General features: G+C 37.6%; 2 protein-coding genes across 4 annotated transcripts in view; one reads left to right on the forward strand and one right to left on the reverse strand.

The window, feature by feature from the left end:
- Positions 1–14,173, reverse strand: part of Prkd1 (protein kinase D1) — a 326,804-nt gene extending 312,631 nt beyond the window's left edge. Inside the window, exons 1-2 of one of the 3 annotated variants that reach the window (XM_058585840.1) lie at positions 13,609–13,720; positions 11,005–11,093 (exon numbers count right to left, since the gene is read on the reverse strand). Coding sequence is in view for 2 of the 3 variants with exons in the window: in XM_058585839.1 (XP_058441822.1) it covers positions 13,609–13,872 (264 nt within the window). In the remaining variant the exon portion in view is untranslated. Of the gene's footprint in view, positions 1–11,004; positions 11,094–13,608 lie in introns of all 3 variants that reach the window. The other 2 variants (XM_058585839.1, XM_046465232.2) reach the window with 2 other exon arrangements.
- LOC124107311 (small ribosomal subunit protein eS12) lies at positions 404–861 on the forward strand. Its single transcript, XM_046465233.2, has one exon. It carries the CDS (start codon positions 434–436, stop codon positions 830–832), a length of 399 nt encoding a protein of 132 aa, XP_046321189.1. The 5' UTR covers positions 404–433; the 3' UTR covers positions 833–861.
- Positions 14,174–23,821: the final 9,648 nt, after the last annotated feature.

Consider the following 23,821-nt stretch of genomic DNA (forward strand, 5'->3'; position numbering starts at 1 on the left):
TCAAATTGAAGGTAGAAAAGTTTAAGGGAATCATATCCTAATGTAAATATTTTTCTGCATATTATTTACATATAACAAAATAATTAATTTTGTCTTATATGTATGATATTAAAATATTGAAGAATTTAAATTTCACCATATTTATAAGTTTAATTTATTAGGTGTATAAGAGTTACTTAAGAATATGTAAAAGTCAGGCTGAGGTTGTAGGTCAATGATAGAGCTTTTGCCTCGGATGTGTGAGGCACTGGCTTCAATCTGCAGCACCACATAAAAATAAATAAAATAAAATAAAGATATTGTGTCCATCTACAACTAAAAAAAAATTTAAAAAAAAAAAAGAATATGTAGCTCTTTCTCTGCCGCCGCCGAGTCGCGCGGAGGCGGTGGCTCGGGTTTGTTCAAGATTCAGCTTTATCGGTAATCCACCGCCATGGCCGAGGAAGGCATTGCTGCTGGAGGTGTAATGGACGTCAACACTGCTTTACAAGAGGTGCTGAAGACCGCCCTCATCCACGATGGCCTTGCACGTGGAATTCGCGAAGCTGCCAAAGCCTTAGACAAGCGCCAGGCCCATCTCTGTGTACTTGCATCCAACTGTAATGAGCCTATGTATGTCAAATTGGTGGAGGCCCTTTGTGCTGAACACCAAATCAATCTAATTAAGGTCGATGACAACAAGAAACTAGGAGAATGGGTAGGCCTCTGTAAAATTGACCGAGAGGGCAAGCCCCATAAAGTGGTTGGTTGCAGTTGTGTAGTTGTTAAGGATTATGGCAAAGAATCTCAGGCCAAGGATGTCATCGAGGAGTACTTCAAATGCAAGAAATGAGGAAATAAATTTTTCGTTCACATTCCTCACCTCTGGCTTTTTATTTGGGGCAGTTATATAAGGTCCTTTTAGTGAAGGGACATTAACTAACAAATTCTGGAAGCATGTTCTACAACAACTCTATGGTTTCTAGCTAAAAAAACAATTATTGATGTGGTTTTGGCATTTAAACTTGAGTAGCCTAAGAAGCAAAAATATGCCTAACAGAAGGGAGTGAGGACTGACAAGACCAGCTTACAACCTGGAGAACACCTGGAGAAAAAGACTGAGTTTAGGAGAGTAGGTATTTACAGATTAAAATCCTACAGCTTAATAGTGATAGCCAAAATCAGGGCAAATTAGAAAAGTGTACAGGTTAACAAATGGGTGGCTGTGGGATGCTACAAATGCATGATATCCTAGTTAACTTTTATCTAAGATTTGGTCACTGAAGCAAGAGATGTTTCAACATAACCCAGTCTCAAAAATTGACCAGTATATTCAAGTTTATGTTAAGTTTCTGATTAAGAGCATGTGGCTTAAGGCTTTAAATGAGCCAAATATGTATTGAATGCTTGTTGCACTGAGCTTAACCAGTTTAGCTGAGAGCTTACTGAGCTCTATGAACATGGTGTTCATGGTGGTTGTTTCCTCAACTGTTATACATAAATTAATACATAAATAAACCTTTCCAAGCATGAAAAAAAAAAAGAATATGTAAAAGTTGCCAGGCACAGTGGAGTATGCCTGTAATCCCAGAAGCTTAGGAGGCTAGGCAAGAGGACTCCAAATTCAAAGCCAGTCTCAGCAATTTAGTGAGGGTTAAGCAACTTAATGAAACACTGTCTCAAAATAAAAAATAAAAAGGGCTATGGATGTGGCTCAGTGGCAAAGTTCCCCCTGAGTTCAATCCCCAGTACCAAAAAAAAAAAAGAATATGTAAAAGTTTATTATGCAGGTAATTAGAGTATTTAAAGGAAATCAAACATATTAAATTTAGAAATTCAATTAAAATGTTTGAAAGCATTTAAATAATTGTGTTAAATATATCATAATTCTTCAAATGTCTTAATACTATTCAAATCTCCCATATTTATAAAAAGTATTTGAATAAGAACTAACATTTGAACCTGTTACTTTAATAACTTGAATACTAAATTGTAAAACCTAAGCAAATTCCACTACATTTTTGTAAAGTCTGATGATAGTAGAATTATTCTACAAAGGAAGTATTGATCTCAGCCCCGAACAGAGACATGCAAGGCAATTCACAATTCATATTGACTACTAAAGTGGAAAGAAAATCTCCACCTGGCTTGCGACTGATCATGCAGGAGTCAGAGTAAGTTCACCTTCGGGTGTGTTCATTCAAAATTAACAAAAAAATAAACAAAATTTATGAAAAAGAATAAACGTATCTGCAAAGCATGACCCTTAGCAAATGGGCCACTCATATACAACTTCTTAAATGAAAGCAACCACTAAAAGGTACTTTTCTTAAGAACTCATTAATTTCTCAGAATCTCCTCAGAATCAATGGACTATTCAAGAATGATTTGTTGATTTACATGGTAGTGAAGATTCTTTATATTCACCAGTTTTGAGCCACAATGATCAATAAACGGTCTTCTCCCAAAACACTTCTGTGTCCACATCTCATAGGAAAGAAGTCTTTGAATCAACTTAGTCAATTTAATCACACAAGATAATTAATCTCTTTAGATAAATGACAGTGATCTCTGAAAATTTAAAGATGGATAAGAACATTTAAAGATGGGTATCTCCACAACTTTGAATTTTTGTTTGTTTTTGATATTGTTGTTGTTGTTGTTATCAGGGCATAATGACACCAGATTCCAAACCAGTTCTGCTACACAGATATTTATTATTTCAAAAAACTATTAACGATTACACATATTATAGATTTTATGATGCTTTAAGGATAAGAAGTATCCCTCCAATAAGCATCATCTCATCTCTCTAATGCACTAATACCCCAATGAGAATCCATTTCTAATGTTCATTACATTAGATACCAGGGTCAAAGGTGTGTAGAATCTTTGTCAGTGGTGGCTTCCAAAATGACTGGGATTCAAGCTGACCAAGAACTGGGATGGGAATTCCAAATGAGGGAAGCCTTCTGGATGAAGGAATAACTTAACATGTAAATAAAACCACACTGTCAAAGCTGAAAGGTTAAGTAAATTTTGGCCAATACAATTAGAAAATTCAGCATTTCACCCCCAATAACCTGATAATTCCAAACACTCTGCACAAATCTATCTCAAAACGAATAAAGTATTGAGAGGAGTTGCTTTCTACTTAAAATCTATGTGATGTGGAATAAATGATTTAACCTCTCTGATTTTAGTTTCCTCATCCTTAAAATAGAGGTAAGACGACTATAGCAAAGGGCTGCTATGAGACTCAGAAATGACAAAAGAAAAGAAGATGAACTATAGTCGAGCACACAGAGTAAATGCTAGGAAGGTTTTGTTCCTGGAAGCTCCCCTCTGCTGGCCACTCCACCATGAGAAAAACTGCCAGCTCAAGGTCCTCTACCACTCATGGAATTTTCCAAAGGAGGCCCTGGAACTTTGTTGTTCATGACCCAATGCTTCTGGGACTAGCCCTTCCTAAAACTCTTACAAGGTCATCATGGAAATGCTCCTTAGAGGTCTCCCCTGTGACACTCATAAAACTTCCAAAACGAACTTCTCTGCTTGTTAAAAGCTACTCCTAGGTCTCTCCCACTGCTATTCATGAGTTAGGAGCCATTTCTTCTGACTCAATTCAGAGAAAGACAGAGCTTTACTGTCACCATCTTTTCCTGACCTCTGGTGCCACTTTTCAAGTCCCATGAGCTTTGTCTACTTTAGCCTGCTCAGGTTTATTTACCACCACCGATTCAAGGTCAGCCAAAGCTTCAGGAAGATCATTCACAGGCTCTTTTCTACTTCAGACAATGTTGGAAAAGCTGCAGCTGTTTGCCTCAGGCCACTGCTCAGGCCCAAGTGGTCTTGACCTCCCCCGTTACTGCTCTGAGCAGCTAAGTGGAGTAAACAACCTCTAAATAATTACACCTCCTTGGTTCACACAAGTCCTTAGGTGTGGCTTTCCATGGTGGGCTACAGACAACCTTTAAAGGATGCTGAGTGCCACAATTACCAGCTTCATCATAAGAACTGCACAGATAGCTCAGAGCCAACACACAGATAGCTCAGAGCAAAAACACCACCTCACTTTCTGTAAACCCAGTGATACCCTTGGTCCCGCCCAACAATCTCCTTTTTGTGCCAAAGAAATCATTCTTTGGCCTATCCAAATTCCTCCTACTCTGTTTGATTAGGGAGTCCCTCCCTGAAGTCTGGCAGTGATAACCTAGAGCCCTGCAGAGGACACAGACACTTTTACTTATTGTAAGAAATCTGTGGGGCCATACAATCACCCTACCAGACCAGAGCCTACAGCCATTGCTCAACATTTTAAGGAGCTCAAGGGGGGAAATGCTCACATTTAATTGATTAAAAAAATGATTGAAAAACAGTGCCTTGAATAAATATTTGACAACTGATAGATAGACTAATTTAATCAATTAATTTCTCTGGGAGTGAATTCAAATCACCTAAATTAGAACTGATTTCTCACCACTGAGTTACAACCCCAGTCCCTCTTTCCTGTATTTTAAGAGTGACACCGAAAAATAGAGTCAGAGGATAATGAAAAATTGAACCAGGTCACATGGCTACAAAAAAGAAGTCAAATACCTATTGAGGTATAGCAATGAAGGATTAAAACCTAATGAGAGGTTAATATCCAAAACATATAAGGAATTCATACAACTCAATAGCAAGAAAACAACTTTAAAACTTTTTAAAAAACAAGCAAAGGACCTGAACAGACATTTCTCAAAAGAAGACAAACTAGTGTATGAAAAAATGCTGAACATCACTAATCATTAGGGAAATGAAAATTAAAACCACACAAGATGCCACCTCATTTTTATTAAAATAGTATTATCAAAAAAACAAGGATAACAAGCATTGAGAGAATTTGGAGAAAAGAGAACCTCTATACAATATTTGTGGAAATATAAATTAGTATCGCTTTTATGGAAGATGGTATACAGGTTCCTAAAGAAATTAAAAATAGAACTACCATATGATCCAGCAATCCCACTTCTAGGGTATATGTTCAAAGGAAATTAAATCAGTATGTACAAGAAATATCTGAACTCCTGTGTTTACTACAGCCTTACTCATAATTACCAAGATATGAAATCAACCTAAGCGTCCATAACAAACAATCAGATAAAGAAAATAACGCACGCGCGTGCGCACACACACACACACATACACACACAGTAATACTATTCAGCCTTAAAAGAAGGAAATCCTATCATCTGCAACAATACCAAGGAACCTAGAGGTCATTATGCTAAGTGACATAAGCCAGGCACAGAAAGAAAATTACATATAATCTCACTTATTTGTGAAATCTAAAAAAGCAGAATTCATGGAGGCAAAGAGTAAAATAATAATGGTTAAAAGGACTAGAGGTACAGATGAGAAGGTGAGTATGAGTTGAGGTTGATTAAAGGGAATAAAGTTTCCGTTAGACAGAATACATAAGTTCTGATGATTTATTGTACTGCATGGCAATTATAGTTAATAATTACAAGGACTATATACCTGAAAATTACTAAGATAGTATCTCTTAAATGCTCTTACCATAAAAAATGTAACTATGTCAGATGATGAATATGTTAATGAGCTTAATTAATTCATTTAACAAATGTATGCATATAACAAAATGTCACACTATGCACCATTTTTTATATATATATAAAATTTTTATTTGTCAATGTAGCTTAATAAAGCTGGAGGAGGGAGGACTCTCATGGAATCACTACTAAGGCAGTGTTAGAAAGGGAACTCAATGTAGGAAAGGTATTTTGAATAAGAGCAATAAAAACATCAAATGTTAATTTATAAAACTTATTTTGAAATGATCCCAATGAAACCAAAAGTACCATTTGTTCAATTTGATTAAAAAGCCAATAAACGTTTTCAGATGGCACTAACCATTAGGTTACAACGCTCACCTGCTCACAGAGGCTGAAAAGAAGAAGTGATGATCCTTTAATGTTCCATTTTTCTGGCCTTTACAATTTACCATTTGACTCTTTATTTCTACCTTTTTACTGCCCTTTCCATTCTTCCCCTCCCCAATGTCTCTGATTACACAAGGACATCACCTGAAACAATGCCAATACTTTCTCAAAAACCTGTATAGTATGCCAATTCCTAAGCAAAACTGATATGGAACAAAACAAATAAACTGAAAAATAAAATGTCCATGATGACAGTAGTATTTACATCACTGCAAATGAGTAATAAATGAGGCAATAAAGGGACATTGAGTGAAGGGGGAAAATATCAAACTAAACTTTAAGATAACTTTGCATATAATAGGAAGCTTCAGTGGTCTCAAGATGTAACATTTCACATGTATGTCACAGTCCCTCCAAACATCTGTGCTGAGAGCCATAGCCAAGTAGGAATGACGCATGGCAATTTCCTTGTCAGCCTACCCAATGTTGCTTAGAGGGAGGACTCTCCATTGTGGAAATGGGCTTGCCTTGGACCCAGGTCATTTGCAGTGACATTGCATGAAGCCCATTTCCACAATGGAGAGTCCTCCCTCTAAGCAACATTGGGTAGGCTGACAAGGAAATTGCCATGCGTCATTCCTACTTGGCTATGGCTCTCAGCACATCTGAACTACTGAAGGGTAAAACTTTCAGTATTTTTCCAAAATACATTGGACAAAATTCCAGCTATTAAAGTATATGTATATTTTGTTAACAAGATAACACACTAGTCTACAAGCCTTAGATTATAAAAAATTTAATTTATTACACACAGTCATACTTTTCACTAATATTTTCATTATCACATTCATACTTTTCAATCATTTTATGATGTATATGTGAAAAAAGTGGCTGCTGACAATTAAGGAGAGAAGCATTCGGAAATTCTTGAAATTGTGCCTAAATACAAGCAGTAAATTCAACAAGTTCCTCATCAATCAGTGCTTTAGACGGAATACATGCCAATGAACCAGGGAAGGGTAATTTTATTCTTCCTTTTCACCAAAATAAGTTAAACAATTCCTGCATGATTGCATATTTAAAAATCTAAGCTTCATATTTGCCAACATTGTTAGGTTGCTGTATCAACTCTCTGGCTTAAGCCAAATAAAAGCTTTTGCAACTTTACAAGAAACTTCTATTTAGGAAACTGTAAATTTGGACAGGCATAATTGTTTCTGAAGATGTGGTGTTTTTACATCAATTCTTACCTTTCTAACTTTCTAAATTATATGATATTCCACAATGACCATGGTGAACATGTAATTAAAGACTTTGTATATTTAATTATCTGTTTTCTATGTGAGACTAGAAAGAGTAAGATATAACATAATATGGGTTTTTTTGCTGCCAAATAACTTCAAGTGGTGCCATAATTTTTGGTTGTTAATAGTACAAAAATATTTGATTGACAATATCATAAGAATTCCTGGAGAAATTTTCCTCCATATCCTTATGGAGGAAAAAGAATTTTTGAATAATGAGAGTAAAATAATCATTTTCTTTGTATCTAAATTCTATCAATAGAAAGAAGAAAAATGATGCACTCTTTTCTTCTGTTTGGTTTGGGTCCAACATGCTCCAACATTAAGGAAAGATTCAAGAAACTGAAAGCTCTTTTTCAAAACTTCTCTAAAGTAATGCTGGGGAAATTAAAAGGTGAGCAATATCTTTTTAAAATCCTATATTTTTAACTTCATTTTCACATTTGGGCTTAAATCTTTCACCTTAACCAGCATGACTGCCAGAAGTCAGAAAAGATTAATTATTCCCAACACATAAAAACAAGGCAAACAAATAGGAAAACAAAACAAAGAAACCTGGTGATATTGTTAGCTCCAGTGGAATTGCATTTTATCTACTTCAAATCCAGCATAAATCCAGTTCTGCTATCTTGATTGTTATGCCAATTTCTTAATATATATGCTTTACTTTTATTAGTAAAAGTGCTTTTTATTTGGTAATACACTGTAAATAAGATTAATCCTCAAGGAATTCTGAGTGCTTGAGATTCAAGAAGCTGTTTCAAAATACAACTACTTCTAAGATTTACCTGTTATGGAAGGCAGAGAAAAGGCAATGTCACTTGGGCCTTATAGCCTTATTGCTGCCTAATATTACAATTTTAATTATATATGGAGATAAACATAGCATAATAGATGCACATTTCTTTTGTTATCAAAGATAATATGCTAGTCTTTTAAAAAGAATTTTTTTTAGTTGATAGACATCTATTTTATTCATTTACTTATTTGAGGTGCTGAGAATCAAACCCAGTGCCTCACATATGTGACGCAAGGGCTCTACTTCTGAGCCACTACCCCAGCCCCAATATGCTAGTCTTTCACAGGAGCTTTAGATGGTCAACAATACCATTTATTACCCACATATTTACCAGGCAGTATGTATAAACCTTTACAATTATTATCATTAATCCTCCAAGTAATCTAAAATAATTTACAACCATATAGTCATAGACTTACAAATTTGCTGCATTGTCTAAAAAGGTCATTTAAAGTCTTTCATGCATAAATTAGTGAAGACATGTACAATCAGCTCACCAAATAAAAAGAGCAATAATAACTGGTAAAAGAAAGTCATAAATTTCCCTTAATAGTTATGAAAGGAGTTTGTGAGATTAAACAGCAAACAGCACAGTTATTCAAATATGGTCTTTGAAACAGATTTTTAAACTTTAGTAAAAAATTTCTAGTCCCCATCACTACCATCACCACCATACACACTGTAGTTTTATTCTTTCAACTTTATCTCAAACCTGAATCTAACGACCTACATTAATTCATGTATTTGTCACAGTCAATTGTCCAACTTTTCCCAGTTCAACCTTTGTAAGGCTTAATGCTTTTAACTTCAGAGTCTCAAAGGATCTTCTCCTCGTGAAACCATTACATAGTATATACACCTGTAAGAAAAGGCTTGCATGTTTCTCTTTTAGATTTTTGAGATATATAATGAGGTCCCACTTTATACAAAATATAAAGTAATACTCCAGTATTTGGATAATCAAGCTCTTAAAAATATATTTCAAAAAAGAGACACTTAAGCAATACAGATAGATTCAACATACAGGTTGAGTATCAAATCCAAAAAGCTCCAAATTATGAAACCTTTTGAGCACCAATGTGACATTATAAGTGGAAAATTCCATGACTGACATCATGTGACCTGGTACAGTCAGAATGTAGACACACTAAAAATACTGTATAAAATCACTTTTAGGCTCTATATATAAGGTGTATATGAACCATAAATGACTTTTGTGTTTAGATGTGGGTCTCACACCCAAGATATCTCATTATGTCTTACAAATACTCCAAATTCCAAAAGGATCTAAGTGTAAAACACTTAGATCCCAAGCATTTTGAATAGGGGATAATCAACCTGTATAATACACATATATACAGTATATGCTATATAACACCAAAATAAAATCTTATTATACTATTATATTGGAAAAAAATTTAAATATACATGAATATTATACTACTTAAGAATCACTTAATGAAATGACAAATTCTATATACTTCATTATGAAATCAAAAGTCAACAGACATACAATATGGCCAAGTATAAAATTAGAATGAAAACATACACCAAAGACCCAAAGACCATCATTAATTAAAAAGAATTTTGTTGTTCCATGGATGTTGGGTTGGTCTACCAATCAATTGCTTTCAGCTTTCTTAATCTATGTAGAATTAGCGCAGCCAAAATTAACAATAAGGGTTAAAATGAACTGCAACTGTTCACAAAACAATGTACAATTAGGAAAACGAAACAATTACAAGCAAAGTAATGCTACTCTCAAAGCAAGGAACTAACCTTATTATTCTTTTAATAGTTATATTTTACTTAAAATCTCATTTGGAATTTCCTTGGCCAGAAAAATGACTATGCAAAGTGAAACTATATGCCAGGAGTCTCACAGATGTTACTACTCTGTTTAAGTAAATTCAAGAGGAGAATATTAGTTATCTTTCTAATAAGATAAAGCTAAAAGGAACGGACAGCCACAAAATTGCAACACACATCCCTAAATTATTATCATTAATAATTAATAATACTGCCTGTTTAAAAACTGTGTGTGTGTGTGTGTGCGCGCACACACACACACCTTTTTGAGTCTAAATAGGTAGATAATATACTCTGAAACTGAATTCATCCTTTGGAATGCAGCTCATTTGCTTCTCCTTGTTTCAAAACAATTCCTTCTGAGTCTATATATTCAAGGTTCCTTTTATACTATAAAGAAACAGGGTTTCAAAATTAAATCAATTATTGTTATTTTAATCTTCAGAAAATTATCATGTACAGTAATTAGCAGAATACATATCTATTCTCATATACAACTAGCCCTCAAAGTTACATGGTTGTGAAGCAAAGAAATAAGCATAATATTAATAAAACCTTGGGTCAAACCTTCCAAAACAAGGAATTCATAATATGTAGATATGTTGTTACAATAAATAAAAGAGATTATTCATCTAAATTAAAAGATAAATAATTTCTTTAGTTTCATAATTCAGTTAATACTTAGGGTACATTACCTTAAAATAAAAGTATTTTTTAATCACCATCAAAATTTTTCAAGTGCAACCATATGTCTGTTACTCTCCAAAATTATATAAAGAAAAAACATAAATCCTAAATAACAATAACAAAAGATGCGTTTTTCAGGGACAGCATCTCTCTTACTCAGCCCTGTACACCTCAGTTACTGATTCCACAAAAGTGTCCCATGAATGTTGACAAAATCAACTGAACACTTAGCTAGTATTTCCAAAGTTTTAAGCTAGGGTGATTTATTTTAGTATTTAGGGAGCTCATAAACAAAGTGGATGAAAACTCTGTAACACATTTTAAAACAATAAATGTGAAGGACCCAGAAAATCAAGTGAATCTTCTATTGTAAGCACATGTCTCCAGCCTACACAGAAAATTGTAAATGATTTCAAACTCTAAAGCTCCCTCCTGGAACATCCAGATCTCTCCTTCCCCTTCTCCTTTCCCTCCTGCCTACCTCCTCTACCTCGCTCTGCTCTCCTTTCTTCTTTCTCTCTTGTCTTCCTTCCCCACTGCTGATGTCTTCAAAAGGTACTTCAGGAAAATCTGAAACAAAGGACAAAAGGGCCTCCTCCCACTTTCTTTACTCCACACTAACAATCTCTGCCATTCCTAATGTCACAAAGAGATCCCTGCTAACTATTATAGATGTTCAACTCTCTTCATCTTCTTTTTGCCTAGGATAATATATTCAGAAATAGATGATGGATGATAAGATAGACAGATAATTAAGAAAGTCCTCTGTCTAGACCCACTATCCAGTATATATTTATTCACTCTCAAATTCACATCTCTACATCTAACTCTTAACTTTGCCATGACTTTGAAAAAAAAAAAAAAAATCAAAGTGACTTCCATACCCTGGCTATCCAAAGCAAAGTTTTCAAACTTTTGCAGACAGAGAACTATTAGAATAAAAATACAAAGGAAAGGATTCCCTTATAAATCAGTCACCAGTGCTGATGATTTTCCCTTTCCAGTACTTCTTTGGGTCTCTCCCCCAGAGTCTTGGCCCAAGTTCAAACTAGCTCATGACTGGAATCCAGTTTTCTTTGTGCCATAACATTTTTAACATTCTAAAATATCCCCCACACAGAAAATTCATCTTTCAGATATCCCTGGTATATCTCTATGAGAAGATTACTGAAACTTCTCTGGAAATTAGAGTTCATTTTATTTTCATAATTCAACTTTCCCAACATATCCTCCTCGCTAGCCACAAGTCTGCTGCATTCCATAGTCATTCGCTGCCCCTCTCCTTGTGCACTTCTAGCACTCTCTTCATGTAGCACCCCTCTTAGTAGCTAATGAGACAACTGAATTCACTCTCCATCCAAAACCCCAATCCCAAACCTCTTGAACCATGCATGTTTCTCCCCATCTTAAACTCCATCAAGGGGAAAGAGACAGACCATTTGAGTGTGTGTGCACTTTAAAGCTAGTCAAAACAAAGTCTGTCCACTTTGAAAATTCTGACACTGCATCACTTCCTTTAGAATTCAAATAAATTAAAAATTTATAGAATTCCATTAGCTTTTTGAAAAAATTTATTATACATTGTGCATATGCTTACCCAGCACTGCTTTTTAATTAACTTGTTAGTATCCTAATGGAGACTGTTTTATGCTGAAATTTCCTTTAAAGAAGTGCCTAGGAGAGTAATCTTGTTTACCCAAAACACTCAATAACACTGATGAGGAGGAACAGAATATGACTTGTACAAGCATTAGACAAAATTGGTCACTTTCGTGGAAGTTGCAAATAATTTAGTTACCTGTAATATAAAATATCACTCATTTCAATGAACAAAAATTCCTGGCATTTATTGTCTGGCTTCCAGAACTTTCACAATTTCCTAGATTGGTGATTTTTCCCTGGGGTTTTTTCCTAAGATCACTGTGTTTAATGCCTCAAACCACAGCCCTTAGATTTAGCAAACTCTGTTCCAAAGACTTCAAAGAAACTAACTCATGATTATTTGAGTGACCAATAAAAGGTAAGTACTAGCCAGTCCTACAGGGTTTAAGTTGAGAATCTTTAGAGACTCTGGTCTCCACCCTCAAAACCCTGGCTGTTTATGTTAAGATGACTGACTCCTTGGCCTCCTCTCCCTCACCACCTCACGCCTTTTCCCTTGCTACATCCCTCTGGATGGTTATGGAGATAACGTGAAATTAAAATTGCACTGTAAACATTGGTGGGCTTATTGAGTCTCCTCCAGGGTGGCCTAGCCAAGGATAATGGCTCCTTTTCAACCTACCTTTGGTGGCTGCTGTCCAGAGTCCCACAACATCAAACTTAAGAACACAGCCAGAATTGGAGTCCCCTGGTCATCACCCCCACCACTTCGGTGTCCCTATCAGTGCCCCAGGGAATGAAAAACAGGAAGGCTGTAACTTTCAGGTTTTATTGTTGGAAAATTTGTTTCCATGCTTACATAGAAGTGGGAGTAAAAGACAAGGACTTAGGTGTTGTGGTCTGGTCAGTTATTTTCACAGCTGGTCGTGTCAATCACCCTTTCTTAAAAGCTGAATTGACAGGTGAGAAATTCCTTGCCTCCGGGTCATTCCAGGAACTCCACAGCATCAATTTGAGCTGGGAGAGGGGTCTAGAGTGGAAGGGAGTGGTGCTGAAATCCTGCTGAGTTTGTCCCAGGGGAACTCAGTTGCAGGAAAGAGGATTCCGGCGCCAGGAATGCGCTGGTCCAGGGTCCAGAGGGAAGAGAGGGAAGAGACGGGAAGCCTCGAGTTTAAGGAGGGGCATGAGAAGAAAAGGGCAGGATGCCTGGAAATGCCACAAGAGGGATGGAAATGGGTGAAGAGGATGCAGGCGGGAGAGCAATCGGACTGTTTAAAAAAAAAAAAATGGAACTAGGGGAAGACTGAGCAACAGGGAGTACACTGCCTCGGGGTGAGGGCGTCCAACCCCGGCCGGTGCCAGACTTTTCCAGAGCGCAGGCGAGGATGGCTCCAGGATTCACCGGAGCCAGAAAGTTGGCGCGGCCAGGGACAGCCAGCAGGGAAGCGCCCCCTGCGCGGCGGGGAGGCGCCCGGCTCCTTACCTTCTGGTCCACGATGGAGCAAGCCATCTCGCGGACGTGCGCCAGGCTGTAGTCCCCGGACGAGTCCTGCAGCAACAGCACAGGCTCCCGGCTCAGGCCGATCTGCAGATGGAACGAGATGCCCCCGGCCGAAGCCGATACAGTAGTCAGGAACGGCGCCGGCCCCGGCCCCGACCCCGGGACCAGAGCTGCGGCGGCAGCCGCTGCGGCCGCCGCCACAGGCAGTAGCGGGCTGGGCGGCCGCAGCAGCGGAGGGGCGCTCATGGCTTGGTGGGGCGGGACGCAGGGCCAAGCAGCCGAGGGCGGGGGCCGGCGGCGCAGCAGCCGAAAAGTTTTGCAGCAGCCGAGCCAGGAGCTTCTTTCTCTGAGAGCCGAGACGGAAAATAAAAACTTTCCGGAAAAGTCCCCGCGCGGGGGGAGGGCGAGGGGATGAGGCGCGGGAGGGGAGGGAGAAGAGGGAAAATGGCCGAGGCGAGAGGACTGAGCCTCCGGGAGCGCGGCCGCCGCGCAAGGGAGGCTCCGCCGCCGCCGAGGAGCAGCCGCCGCGGCGCGCTCTGAGAGACGGGGCGACGGGTCAGCTCGGCCTGGGCGCCGGACGGGGGCGGGGAAGGGGGCGCGAGGGGCGGAGAAGGGGCTCTGGGGGCGGGCACTGTGGAGCCACCACCCGGCAGGCGCCGCAGCCGCAGGAGCCTCGGCGGCCGCAGTTGCCACCGGGTGGGTGCGGAGCCACTGCCCCCTCAGCCCGCAGTTCCGGGGCCCTGACTCTCTGCGTGCCGGGCAGGACGCAGTGGCAGGGCTCAGAGCCGCCTCGGCGGCGGGCGCTGCCGATCGCTTCCCGCGGGCCTCTGATCTCCGTGGGCCCCGCTGCCAGGTCTGCGGACCGGGCGCACCTCCAGTGACCCGTCCCGAAGCTGCAAATTCCCCCAATCCTTGTAGACCCCGCCACTTCTTCTAAGTGTTCCTGGACTACGCACTTCTACAAGTGAGGTGACTTTTGATGCACTCAAGAATGCTGAGCCCAGTGGTCCCTCCAGTACCTTATCTTTAGAGGGTAAAGGGAAGATGAAAAGAGCGGGTCAACCAGAACCCACTTACATCCCACTTACAGTTTGTTTCTGTAAGAGTAGGAAACCAGTCCATGATAATGTATTTCAATCAATTAAACAATCCCCCCACCCACACACATACACCCTTACACTCAACCCCCACTTGCACCACCCAACTCCTAAGGCACACATAAGTAGCTGAATCAGGAGATGGACTCTTAGAAAAGCCATAGTCTCCATAAGGACTGGCAAGGAAAAGATCGGATGTAGTGGCCTCTTTCCCTTTACTTGATTCTTTACGTCCACAGCTTCTATTTTGGAGTCTCAGAAACCGTTTGCTTTTCTCCTTCACTAGTCTATAAAGTCCGCTTTATAGGAGTGGTGCTCCCAGCTCCATCCCAGCATTATTCAAAAGTGTTGTGCCATTATTCAAAAGTGTTGATGGTGATTGTTTGGTGGCACATAGCAAAGTGTGCTTCCCAGGCCCTGGGGCTGAATTCCAATCCCGTCCAGGCATCAGGATAGTCTTCATGGGTGCACAGGGTCCAGATTTCACAAAGGCCACCTTTAATTTAGTTCTGTGATATAGTCTGCTGTGGCTGTTTTGGAATTCTTAATGAGTTTGAAGAAGGAGCTCCATATTTCATTGTGCAGACTAAGTTGCAGGTCCTGCCTCTCACTTTACTACTTCCCTGGTGCTTCTGCTTACTTACACAAGCACTCACAAACACCTAAGCAAACTATTGGGTGTATTGTCATTTGTAGTTGGTTACATTTTATTTTGTTCTGCTTTATTTTTTGGTCTTGAATTCTGGTTCTAATACCAGCCTGTTTTGCTCCCTCCCATGTTGAAGTTTGAACATTAGAGAAGCACGTCAAGGCAACCATATAAAGCAGGGTTTATTTAAAAAGAGGTAACATAGACTTCTCCCTGGAGGGAGAAGGAGGCCATAGCTGGTGCCTGGTATCCCCAGAAGGAAGGTGTTCTGCCTTTTTTATATATGTGCTAGACTTCCTTTTTGTTCTCCTGCTCTCTTTCCCTTACCTCTTCTTCCTGTGTAGACTGTGTAGACTGCCTATCTGATTCTGATTTCAATTCTAGCCCAAGATATTGAAGGGTATTTTAAATTCACTTGAGTTGTGTTGAGTCAGTAATGGAATCTTGATGTCTACAACTACTTTATGTCACTCACTGCTATAGAAGAGCTTTGAATTTACTCGTTGGAATTTATGATTTGATAAGGTGTACATCTGTTGGCATTTTCCCTACTTGATTATTTGTAAGGTGGTCCTCTTCATTCATGGTACTTTTGCTAATTTACTAGAATCAGTGAACCTAAAAGAAATGGTGGAATTATTCTTGCTGCATGTCCTTCTGAATTCTCTAGGCAGTGTGCATGTGTGTGTGTGTGTGTGTGTGTGTGTTAATTTCAGAAATATATTTCATTTCTTTCAAAATTGGAAGAAGTCTCTATTCTGCAATTTTCTGTTACTAAGACAAAAGTTTACAGGTACATTTAAAAAGTATTTACAAAATTTCATTTGAGACACAGGAAAGCTGGAAATACATTTTGTAGATATTGAAGCCAGAATTAGACAGGCAGTCAGTATAGATAGGTAAATTGAGTCAGGTTGGGTCAAGGAGGCCAATATTTAGTGAGTCCAGGAAGTTGGAGTCTATCCCCTGAGGGTTGGAAAGATAAATTCCTTCAGAGCCCTTCCTCCACCCTTATCAAGAACCTGCCCCAACTTCAACCTGAGGCTAAGGTAACCTGTCCCAGGAATTGCCCCTCCCTACAAGGAGCTATGAGGTTGTTAATTAATGTGTCCTGGGCTGCTCCTTCCTGCCCTTCCCCCTTCAGCCCACCTGTTTTCTACCTTTTGGCCATCCCACAGAGCATTTCTTAGGCCTAGTCACATATACAGGAAGGAGAGAGATAAGGGGAAGTGGTCAGGAGAACAAAGGAATCCTAGGATATATAAAAAGGGCAGAACACCTCGCTTCTAGGGATACGAGGATACCAGCTATGGCCTCCTTTTCCCTCCTGGGAGAAGTATTTGTTATCCCTTTTTAAAATAAACCCTGATTTATATGCTTGCCTTGGCGTGCTTCTCTAATGTTCAAACTTCAACATGTTAGGAAGCAGAACTCATCACTATAACCGGCAGTATCAATATCAGAACTATCCATTGAGGATTTCTCTGTGCCAGACTGTGCTGACACCAGTTGTGCCTCTGCAAAGAAGACAAGGTTCTTGCTTTAACAAATTACATTGAATAGAAAAAGTAATTATACAAATAAGATTATTTCTGAGTCATTATTGCAAGGAATAATGATAATGCAATGATAAAGTGAGTGATTATGGGCAGGATGGTGGAGAAAGAAAGGGTCACTGCTTTGGCCAGTAGTTCAGGAGAGGTTTCACTGGAACATTTACATATGATCAAAACCTGGTTAATAGAAACTAGCTTTAAGAAGCTCTAGGGTGATAGCATTCTCACAACAGGCAAAGACCTAACACAGGAATGTACTTGGTATTTTCAAGGCACAGGTAAAGAGGGGCCAGTGGATGAAAAGTGGCCAGAGAACTGATAGAAGCCAGATCACCAAGGGTGTTTAAAGCTATGGTAAATAGTTTTTATTATTCTCACTGCACTGCTAAACCACTGGAAGGTTTTTAACTAGGGAGAGATCTGATTCAATTGGCATGTTTTAAAAGATCACTTTCTGGCTGGTGTGTAGAAAACAGATTACCAGAGTAAAAATAAAAGAGTACACTGGGTAGGACTATTGGTGTTGTTCACTCTAAAGGATTACTATGGACTGCTATAGTTGCAGTAAAGATTCTAAGAAATGGAAAGGTATAGCATCTAATTTGGAAGCAGAACTGAAGGTGTTGTTAGTGAATCAGAGGCTTATAAGCAGTGAGAGAACAGGAATGTCATGGAAAACACTTAAGTTTTTGAGCAGTTAGCCTGATGATGGTACCAATAATTGAGACACTGTTATGCTCGAATTCGGGACCCCCAAAAGACCACCAGAGACCCCAAGATCGATGTAAGCAGCAAAGAGGTGTTTATTGCGAGCTAGCTCAGTCCTCCACGCGCTCACATAGCAACTGGTGACGCTGAGGGTCCCTGAGCCCAGGGTTTGCAGCAGTTTTATACACTCTTTGGGGAAGGCAGGGACTTCACATACATCATAGCATCTCTTAGCAAATCATCACACACCACGGGAAAATCAAATAACAACTCTAAAACATGATTAGCACATTCACTGGCGGGAACAAGTTGGGTAGGAGTGATTGGTTACTACAAGAGGGGGATTCGTTTGAACTGATTGGTTTAAGCCAAAGGGGTGTTCGTGCTGAACTATAATGGTTTCCCAACACGTTATCAACCACCGTAAACTACTGGGAGGGTCATCTGGCATCCCAGGTATTTCCCTGTCTCATGCTGATTGGTGGCTGCTAGGGGATTGCTATGGATCCCCACCTAGCCTGACTGAGTCAGGGACACCTAGCGCAGCAGATCTCTCCTGTTATTTGTAGATAAACAACTTAGCAGGATGGGAATGTGCCTAGGAGTGCTCTGTGGGTCTTTCTAAGGACAAAGGTGATGTCCCTTCCTTGGGCAGGCTTTGCTCTGAGGTAGAGGCTGGTTTTTCCACAAGAGACAGGGAAGAAATAGAGTTGGGGAAGAAATAAGATTTCTGCATTGTGCATACCAAGTTTGATATGCCACTAGATTTTCAACTAGAAGTAATAACTAGAGCTGGATATACGAATCCAATGTTCAAGAAACAAAACTGGGTCAGAAATGTTTCTGGAAATCATTAATGTGGGAAGTCATTTTAAAGTTAAATTACATGCGATCTCTAGGAAGAGAAAGTTTAGGGACTCACCAGTTATATGAGACTTACAGGAAGTTAGGTGTTCTATTTTAGAAAGAAAAAACAAATTGTGAATAACTCTTTCTTATGCTGTATCAAATACTATGAACGGTGTTTGGTACAGAATGTTATAAATAATTGAGAAGGAAAGAGGATAGAAGGAAGAAACCCTAGAGAATTTCTTAAAAATTAAGAAGCTGAAATATTATTGAATGAAAAAGAGTGAATAAAGAGAAAAAAGAAGAAAATCTTAAACCCACTGGAGTTCCCATAACAAGCAGAAAATTCCCTCTGGGTTGGTTATTGCAATTTCTTAAGGCACCTGAGAACCAACAGTTTGTCAACTGCTACTTAATTATTTTTTTTGGGGGGGGGGGGCGGTGGGTACCAGGAATTGAACTCGGGGGCACTCAACCACTGAGCCACATCCCAAGCCCTATTTATTTTATTTAGAGACAGGGTCTCACTGAGTTGCTCAGCGCCTCACTGTTGCTGAGGTTGGCATTGAACCCAGGATCCTGTCTCAGCCTCCCAAGCCACTGAGATTACAGGTGTGCACCACCGAGCCTGACTGCTGCTTAGTTTTTACTGAATGACAAGGGAATAGACAATAGACAATACCTCAAAGAAACTGGCATGTATCTCTAGAAAAAACTTCAAAATTAAATAGAAAACTTTAAGAATTTGGGAAAACATCAATAGTTTCATTCCTTTCTGAATATTTTCACTTTGGAAAAGGAAAGAGAATATAGAAAGCAAATAGTTGCTTATATAAATTACTATATAAAAAAGTTAATACACTTATATAAATTACTGTATATTCATTAAATGAGCTTTCATTTTTTGAATCATTACTAACATTACTGGAATAATGATATTTTGGAAATGACTGAGACCACCATTTTAGACAGAATGGCCAATACCCTAAACAAGATTCCACATAGATGATTAGCATTTGCAGAGGAGGTACTTACAACAACTTCCAAAGATGGATACTAATCCTGCTGGATAGTCTTCAAAAGAGAGTTGTATGTTCAGATAATTTCAGAAGTTTCCAGACAGTAATTTACAATCAACAATCAGAAACCTGGTTGAAAATAATCTGACTTAAGTGGGAGTCGATCTAGGAGCACTACATTCTTTGTCCAAATTAAACAGGCAGCAAAGAAAGGAAAGTAGATAAAAAAATTTGCAATTCTGTGCTAAAAGGATCATATCCTCAATCCAAACATTTTACAGTTTTCTGCAATATCAATTCTGTTGATATTGCAACAAAATTGACACAGGTGCATCACAATAGGTTGGAAATCATAATCTAGAGCTTAGGTATATTATTACATTAGTTAATATATTATAATTATATTCTTATCATATAATCATATTATTAGATATATTTAAATGTTTATAGGTATTCCACACCTGGGACAATGGGGGGAAAGTGGGTTAAGATATTGAGGATTAGAGAAATTACATACCAATGTGAAAATCAGAAATTTGAAGGAGAAAGTATGGTTCTAGGATATCCTTCCTTTTGGTGCTGCTGAGCACTGGAAGTTGTATGCAGGCTAAAGATGGATAGATGGATGGATGGGTGGATGGATGGATAACGTATGTGATATACATTTTTATTGTTATTTGTTTTATATGGTTTATATATAATCACTTTTCAATCCCAGTTAGGTAAGGATAATGGCACTAAACTGGCACAAAAGAATAATAAGATCCTAATGGAGCCATCAATGATACAAACATCTGCCAAAAATCTTGTGCTAAAACCTGATCATGTGACAAAATGTTATGTTGCTGTTAATTTCATGGAAAATGAAAAGGCAAAAACAATAAACCTGTGAATTTAATTTTTTACCAGGAAGAAAAATTGATTATTTTCTTTAAGCAGACTGAAAAAATTCAAAGAAAAGATATATTTGCTGCTAGAATCTGAGACACCAAAAAGGACAAAAGACTCTTCAAGACAAGCTTCCAACAATAAAACCATAAATGAACCACTTAGGAAATAAACTTGGAAACCAGTGTAACTACACTGTAAGTTCTTAATGGATATAGGTCTATAAGAGAAATGAATAAAATCAGGCATAAGTTTAGGAGCAAGAGTAAATAAAAACAACAGTTATGGTAAACTAAAATCAATTAACTATATTCTATATATCCATTTTATATATTAATGATGTTCTTGGGACATGACACGTTATAGAACAAGGTTTATAAACTTCTTTTAATGAAGGACTGAGGGCTCATGACACTAATTTCATCTGATTTGAAAATGAAAGTTATCATTGCTAACAAGAAATCTGAAACCCTTTGGTGTGGCGGAATGCAAGTGAGTTTTGAGGAAATGCTGATTTAGATTTAATTTTGTATCTGCCACTTTTTAGTAATATGTGTCTGAGGAGAGACAATTACCATTTCACTAATTGGGACTGAAGCTTCAGTTACCCCAATGGTAAAATTTTTTCTAAAAAGTATACTACTTGAAGTACTATAAACATTAAATTATTTATTGAATATAAAAGCATGAAGAGCTGGGCATGGTGGCACACACATGTAACTCCAGCTACTGGAGAGGCTAATGCAGGAGGTCAACCTCAGCAATTTGGTAAAACTGTATCTCAAAGTAAAAGAAAAAGGGCTGGAAATGTGGGGCTGGGGTTGTGGCTCAGCAGTAGAGTGCTTGCCTCACATATGTGAAGCAGTGGGTTCGATCCTCAACACCACATAAAAATAAATAAACAAAATAAAGGTATTGTGTCCATCTACAACTTAAAAAATATATTTTTTAAAAAGGGCTAGGAATGTAACTCAGCAGTAAAGTGCCCCTGGGTTCAAAGCCCAGTATATCAAAAACAAACAAACAAACAAAAAATCTGCCACATATTAGTTATCTCCAAAATAGTAGCTGCTATAAACCATATTAGTCCAAGAATCATTTCTGCCATCCACACCACTTATTGTAATGTTAAAATGAGAGATAGCAAAGTAACCGTATTACTTCTTTCGCAAGCAAGAAAAAGGATAATTACAAAGAAACTGAAGTTTAAAATAAGTGAGAAGATAGAAATTAGCTAGAGATGGGATGTGCATTCAAATAATTGCTTTCTAAGATTGAACTGATAGATGTAATACTAATATCATATTCTTAGTATTCTAGACAACTGGAGAGAGACAAATGTTCTACTTTTCAAAAATCCCCAAAGAAAGGAAAACATATATATATATATATATATATATATATATATATATATACCAATGAGTTTAGAAATAATGATCAGTGAAATTCTAGATCATATTATTAAACAATGGTTCAAAAATAATTATGAATTAAAAGAAAGTATGAGTTCATCAAAACAAACATTGCTATCTTTCTTGCTTTTCTAACTTCAAGTTGAAGAATATTATATACATGTGGGTTTAATTGAATTCCAGCCAAAATGGACAATCTTTTTGGTATCTAACTGTCAAACTAAAAAACAATTATTTATTGGATGAGAGTAAATTATTGAAAATTGACATAATTGATATGCAAAGCATTATGCTTCCTTGAGACTTTTCTAGAACAAACCAAGTTCTGTACAAAACAAGCACGTAAAGAGTGTCTGTTAATGTAGTGATATCCACCTGAATGCAAGCAGTGATGGTTGCCTCTCTTGTTTTTCTCTTCAACATTTTAAAGATTTATATTAAGAGAGCACTTCTTAGAAAGCAGGCATGAATACTATTTGGATGTCACAAATTGGAGACCAATTACTAAAAACTTTTGGTGTAATTGTTTTAAAAAATCTTTTAAAAAATGATTACAAAACAAGGTAGATATGGAACAGTAGTAAATAATATATACTTATCTTTGTTTATTAAAAATTACTAGCATAGACTAAGAAAAATTGTCAGACCACACTATACATCTAGAACCCAATAGTTTTTAGTACAATGATTGCATTGCACATTATTCTCCCTAAATGAGGTCATTGTCAGTGTTTGATTTGGTAAAATTGCAGAGAATACTCTTAAACAATGAGTTATTAATTGCTTCAAGTAAATTCTGAAAGGTAAACCCTTCAAGGAGAAAAGTACGAATATTTTCAAGCTTTATTTAGTATTTTGACAAACTGATCTCTAGAAAAAACTCTTCTAGCTATATGTCAGAATACTGTTTTTAAATACCCTGGCCCCTAATGATTAATAAATAGAAAAATTGAAATTTTCATTTGCTTATTGATTACTTGTATGATTTCTAGTTTGAATACTCCAAGTTCCTTAAATGTTTAATATTGAATTATTCTTTTTCTCTTATTAATGAATACAGGTTGTTATGCATACAGATTTGTTATATATAAAGGCAAATGCTTTTGATCAATCATCTTTTAATTTTATGGGGTAATGTCTTTTAAGCTGCTTATGAATATCATTTTTCCTTGTTTATATTTATTAACAAAGCATTCCCTAATCTGAAATCTGATAAATATCCACTGATGGTTTTTATTATCTATTTATACTTTTCTTATTATTTTGGCAATCTACTGGCCATCTGAGCATATGTATTGCTTTCTAGGCCCATTTTCCTTTCCAAAAAGGCAAAAGTCTCAACTATTGGAGTACATTTTTTTTTTTTTTACTTTTATATGCATCATAGGCTGAAGAAATACACCTGTCTTCCAGTGTTAGTTTGAAGTTTTGAAGTGTTCTTTAACCTATATTTTTCTAATTTTTAAACTCCTCCATAAACTTCTAACTTTTATTCAAAATGTTAAAGCTTAGCAGGGGAGGTAGCTCAGTGGTAAAGCACTTGCTTAGTATGAGTAAGGCTATGGGTTCAATTCCCAGTACCATAAAAATAAATAAATAAGTTAAAGCTTTTAACTGAATACTTTCTGTATACATGTGAAAGATCTACATTTTTCCACAACATTTTTTGTTGTTGTTTTGACTTGATTCACTAAACATCATTCCATCCTGACTCTGCTGTTCCAATAAGAAATAAAATCTGTGGACTGAAAAATATAAAATATGTTTGGACTCCCTATGGAAAATGGAATGAAATCACCACTTTAACACTTTTTCCTTCAACTTCAATATATTCTGAAGGTTATTGTTTATAGTTGCCAACTTTGTGCACATTAACTTTTAATACGTCAATTCAGCATTCAATTCAGAAACCATTAACAACAGCACCTTTATGTTTTATAAAATGCAATTCTTCTAATCCTGTTTTCAAGACCCATTGGTTCCAGGGATACAAACTTTTTCTCCTTTATTACAAGGC

The sequence above is a fragment of the Marmota monax genome, unplaced genomic scaffold, assembly GCF_021218885.2.
Source record: "Marmota monax isolate L192 unplaced genomic scaffold, Marmota_monax_Labrador192_F-V1.1 WCK01_AAM20220418_F8-fsc00079, whole genome shotgun sequence".
Lineage (NCBI taxonomy): Eukaryota > Metazoa > Chordata > Mammalia > Rodentia > Sciuridae > Marmota > Marmota monax.

Coding starts and splice junctions, on each gene's coding strand:
- LOC124107311 (XM_046465233.2), top strand. CDS start 434: ATGGCCGAGGAAGGCATTGCTGCTGGAGGTGTAATGGACGTCAACACT.